At 39.7% G+C, this 3,875-nt stretch overlaps 1 protein-coding gene across 1 annotated transcript in view; it reads left to right on the top strand.

The window, feature by feature from the left end:
- The window catches only part of CHKA (choline kinase alpha), a 42,914-nt gene extending 41,301 nt beyond the window's left edge, over positions 1-1,613 (top strand). The window contains exon 13 of the mRNA XM_019519990.1: positions 649-1,613. Coding sequence (XP_019375535.1) covers positions 649-708 — 60 coding nt within the window. The 3' untranslated portion in view covers positions 709-1,613. The remainder of the gene's footprint in view (positions 1-648) is intronic.
- Positions 1,614-3,875: the final 2,262 nt, after the last annotated feature.

Here is a 3,875-nt window from a genome sequence, read left to right as displayed (position 1 = left end):
CCTCAAGCCCTCAGGGTAGCTGGAGCTGCCTGCACTCTCCTGCCACCATGCAAATAAATGTCTGCACTATTTAAGGCTACCTGATGTGGCACAACAAAGGGTAGGGTGTCTTATTTGCTTGCTTCTTGTGCCCACCTAACTCTTGTATTGGCGCATGCAACATCAGGTGATTATTTCTTTCTACACTGAGAAGAAAACCCTATCTTCCTTATCTCAAGTAAATTTTATGTAGAATAAAACCTTTTACTCCTTTTTACTGAAAAGTAAAAGTGAGATCAGCACACTTTATTTTCTAATAGTGCACTGCTACTTGCTGTACTAATAGCATAGAATCAATAAACCAGGGTCTTGAGAATAAGAAATGTTATCAAGAAGTTGTCTAAACATGGAGTTAGTCAGAAATAACTGCATTCCTAAATTCAAACCCCACTTTATCTGGAACCCCTATTTCAAAACCTGGAATAAGATTTTATTAACTTCACTTCAGATTATCTCTTCCCTTGCCCTGGATAAGTTCTTAATTTTTCATTCATTATTAAGTTTTCCTTTTGTTCCTTGCAAAAATACACTCAAATTACCACTGGTCTTACACATCCATTGGTTAAGTAGTCTTTGTTTGTTTGTTTTTTTTCTCCCCCTCTTATTTAGGACTATGCACTATCAAGATTTGATGCATACTTTGACCAGAAGAAGAAGCTTAAAGTATGAATGCAAGAAGAGTGGACAATCTTACTGTACAAAGAAAGCAGCTGGACAAACTTCCACTGTGCTTAGGCTACTGTATCTGTAATGAAGGTGTTTGGATTTCAAAATATTGGAATCCAGATGTTCAATACTGAAGACTGCAAAAATAACCGACTTGTTTACAGTTCAAGGATCTTTGGAATGAGATTGGGAGGCAAAAGCATAATACAAACAGTGCAATATCCTTTTAATCTAGAAAGCATTTTTACATTATGGGAGAAGCTTACAGATACCACATGCATCAAAAACAAGCAGTGTTACTATGGGTACTTTTTCAGGGGGTTTTTTGACGTGCAGGTGAATGTTACGTGACCAGAATAGTTGTAAATGGTAATGCATTGTAGACACTACTGGTTTATTGAGAACCAATTGTGTGTATGCCGGGCAACTTAAACTGTGAAGTTGGCTGAAAGGCCTTGTTAGGAGATTCCGTTCAATGTGGCCTATGAACACTCTTGAGAGAGCTGCTGGTACATTTTAAAACACCCTTTAACCATTTTGTTGTTAGACATATTAAAGCAGCCTGCTCTTAAAGTGCTGCCTGTATTAAAGATTAATGTGCTTCTCCTTGGTGTCTCTGTCAACTGAAATGTGAATTAATCTTGACCTAGATACTCTGGAGAGAGTTGAATGGCTTGATCATTCCACGTTCTTCACCAAGAACATGCTTTATTACCCAGGCTGGCTGTCTGATGCTTGCACGGGGAGTTTTCTGGGCCGGCAGTATTGGGATGAGTGCCTTGAATTATGCTAATTACTCTCCAAATAACTGGATTGCCATTGATGGTTCCAATTAGAGCAAGTCCTCCTTGCTGAGCGTAGCTACAACCCTGCAGTGCAAGGAGAGGGAGGAATGGGGAGGGGGTTGGGGGGTTTTTGTGGGGGTTCCCCCTAGTTCTCTTTCTTCAAAAAAAACTTCCCTTACTCAGAAGAAAGGGGAATCTCCCCCACCCACCCTAAATACAGAATTGGATTGAGGCGCTTATTTAAATGTCTAAGCTCCATCTTGTTCCCGCAGTCCAGTAAATGGAGCATCTTCGGGGGGGGGGAACAGTAATGTGTATAATCTGTGAAATCTACAGCATATGTGTAAATGTCACCAAGAAATCTTTAGATTTCAGAAACTCATTTTATTTTGACCATTTATTTTATTTGTATTTTCTAACATACTGTATTAAAAACAATAACTCAAGTTGCGTGTCTCTCTTCCTTGCATAGGAGATTTGTTGCAAGTTAAAGAAATGTACAGTATTCATTTGCTACTCTTTAAAAGTAGCCCAGTGTTTAAAAAAAAATTGTTGTCTGAGATGAAATTCAGAATACTGGGGGCGGGAGACCACATTTCTCAAGCTCTAAAACTGTGAAGCATTCATATCTCATCGGGGGGGGGCTGGAAATCAAACCTGACACCTGGTCTCTTATTCTTCTTCTAATCCAAGTTTTAAGATCATGCTGTGTTAACTCTGCCTTTGAAAGTAGGCTATAATAAACAGCATAATAGAGAACAGGTTCATATAGAGATGTCCCTCTTCACCAGAAGGTGAATGTGATGTTCTCAGCTCTACTACACTAGCGTATACCTCTACAAACATTAGTAGGGAAGATCTCCCATTAAAGTTGGCTGGTATAACTAACATAATGTAAATTTTATAGCTTTTAAAGGCAGTTACAATGCAAAACATGAAAATGAGAGAAGTGGGCTTTTTATCTTTGGATGGGGGAGGATTTCTACCCATAGATTGCTGTATAAAGCAAATAAAGCTTAGGTACTTAAACATACTAGATGTAGAGGGACTAATCATGGTGATAAAACTGAGGTCCTCTTGAATGTGAAGAATATAGCTTGAGAAAGCAAAAGGAGAGAGACCAGGTTAAGACAGAAGGAGAACAGTTTCTACTCCATAGCATAACAGTGCTGAGACGATTTAATTTACATGAGATGATTTTGGAGGCAGTTAGCAAGTGTCTGCCAAGCAGGCTATTACCATGTAGTGCATATTGAGGTAGGAGGCCAACTCCAGAGCAGGGTTGAGTGGTGTTTGAAGGTGGTGTATGGCTGGAAGGAGAGTACTAATGCAGCTTCCTGATCAGTTTGGGACTAAATTGCCAGCAAGTCTCTACCAAAATAACAGGGAACCTCATCAGTACAATTGGATTAAACAGAGCAGTAGAGTGAATTCACACATCCCAATCCATAGTACAAAGTGCAAGGTTATGCATAAGGTTTCAAGTTCCTATTGTAGGCTGGAGTCCATCTATTGGATGAACTTGGCAGCATGATGGCTACCGCCCATCAGATATAGCCACGTTGATACAGCTTTGGAAAAGGCAAATATGAGCGTAAGATGCATTTAGCTGAGGTGTTTCCTGTATTACCAGGATTAAATTTAATGTCATGTCAAGATGTTACATTCTCACCTTTTCATGTGTTTTATACACTGTTCTGCTTAGCCATACTGAAGGGAGACTTGATTCAAAATGAAAAAGGTGAAGATAACTGCCACTCTAACAAAAAGGAAATGACCTAGTTTGCAACAGGAGGTTAAAAATCTTTGATTCGTTTATCTTAGCAAACCAAAGTCTGAAAGGGGATATGATTGTTTTATCTATAAATACTTTGGGGGTTAAATTCCAAGGAAGGAGAAAAAGCCTAAAGAGCAATGGCTTTTAATGTAGAAACTGGCTATGATTCAGATTAGATGGGAAGTTTCTGAGCATGGTTATCAAAGTTGCAAGGTTGGATCAGCCTTTGAGTTGTCACATAGGCAAAAACCCAGACTCAGATTTTGGTTGATCTGACAGGGATATAGGGATGTTTGCCTGCAATAGCAGGGGCCTGGACTTAATTTGGGAGGCCTTTCTGATCCTAAACTCTTAAGTGTTTGCTGCTTAGTTACTGGGGCTCCCTGGATGCTGACCAATGGGTTATTCACCTGTTACCCTAAGCACAGGCTTTAAAACATTCAAATATTTTATGGTGTTACTTAGCTAAAGCTACAAACAATACACTGCCATTAGGTGCAGTGCTCCTGTGCTTCAGTTCAGGTTGGTTCTTGCATCTAGCTCATTACCAGATGACACCTGTGAGTGGACAGGCTTTCTTCCTCATATGGTAATTTGGGGGGGGGGGG

This window comes from Gavialis gangeticus, unplaced genomic scaffold (genome assembly GCF_001723915.1).
Source record: "Gavialis gangeticus isolate Ggan-Ray unplaced genomic scaffold, GavGan_comp1, whole genome shotgun sequence".
Lineage (NCBI taxonomy): Eukaryota > Metazoa > Chordata > Crocodylia > Gavialidae > Gavialis > Gavialis gangeticus.
The sequence above is the reverse complement of the archived record's forward strand: the minus strand, read 5'-3'. Positions and strand labels throughout refer to the sequence as shown.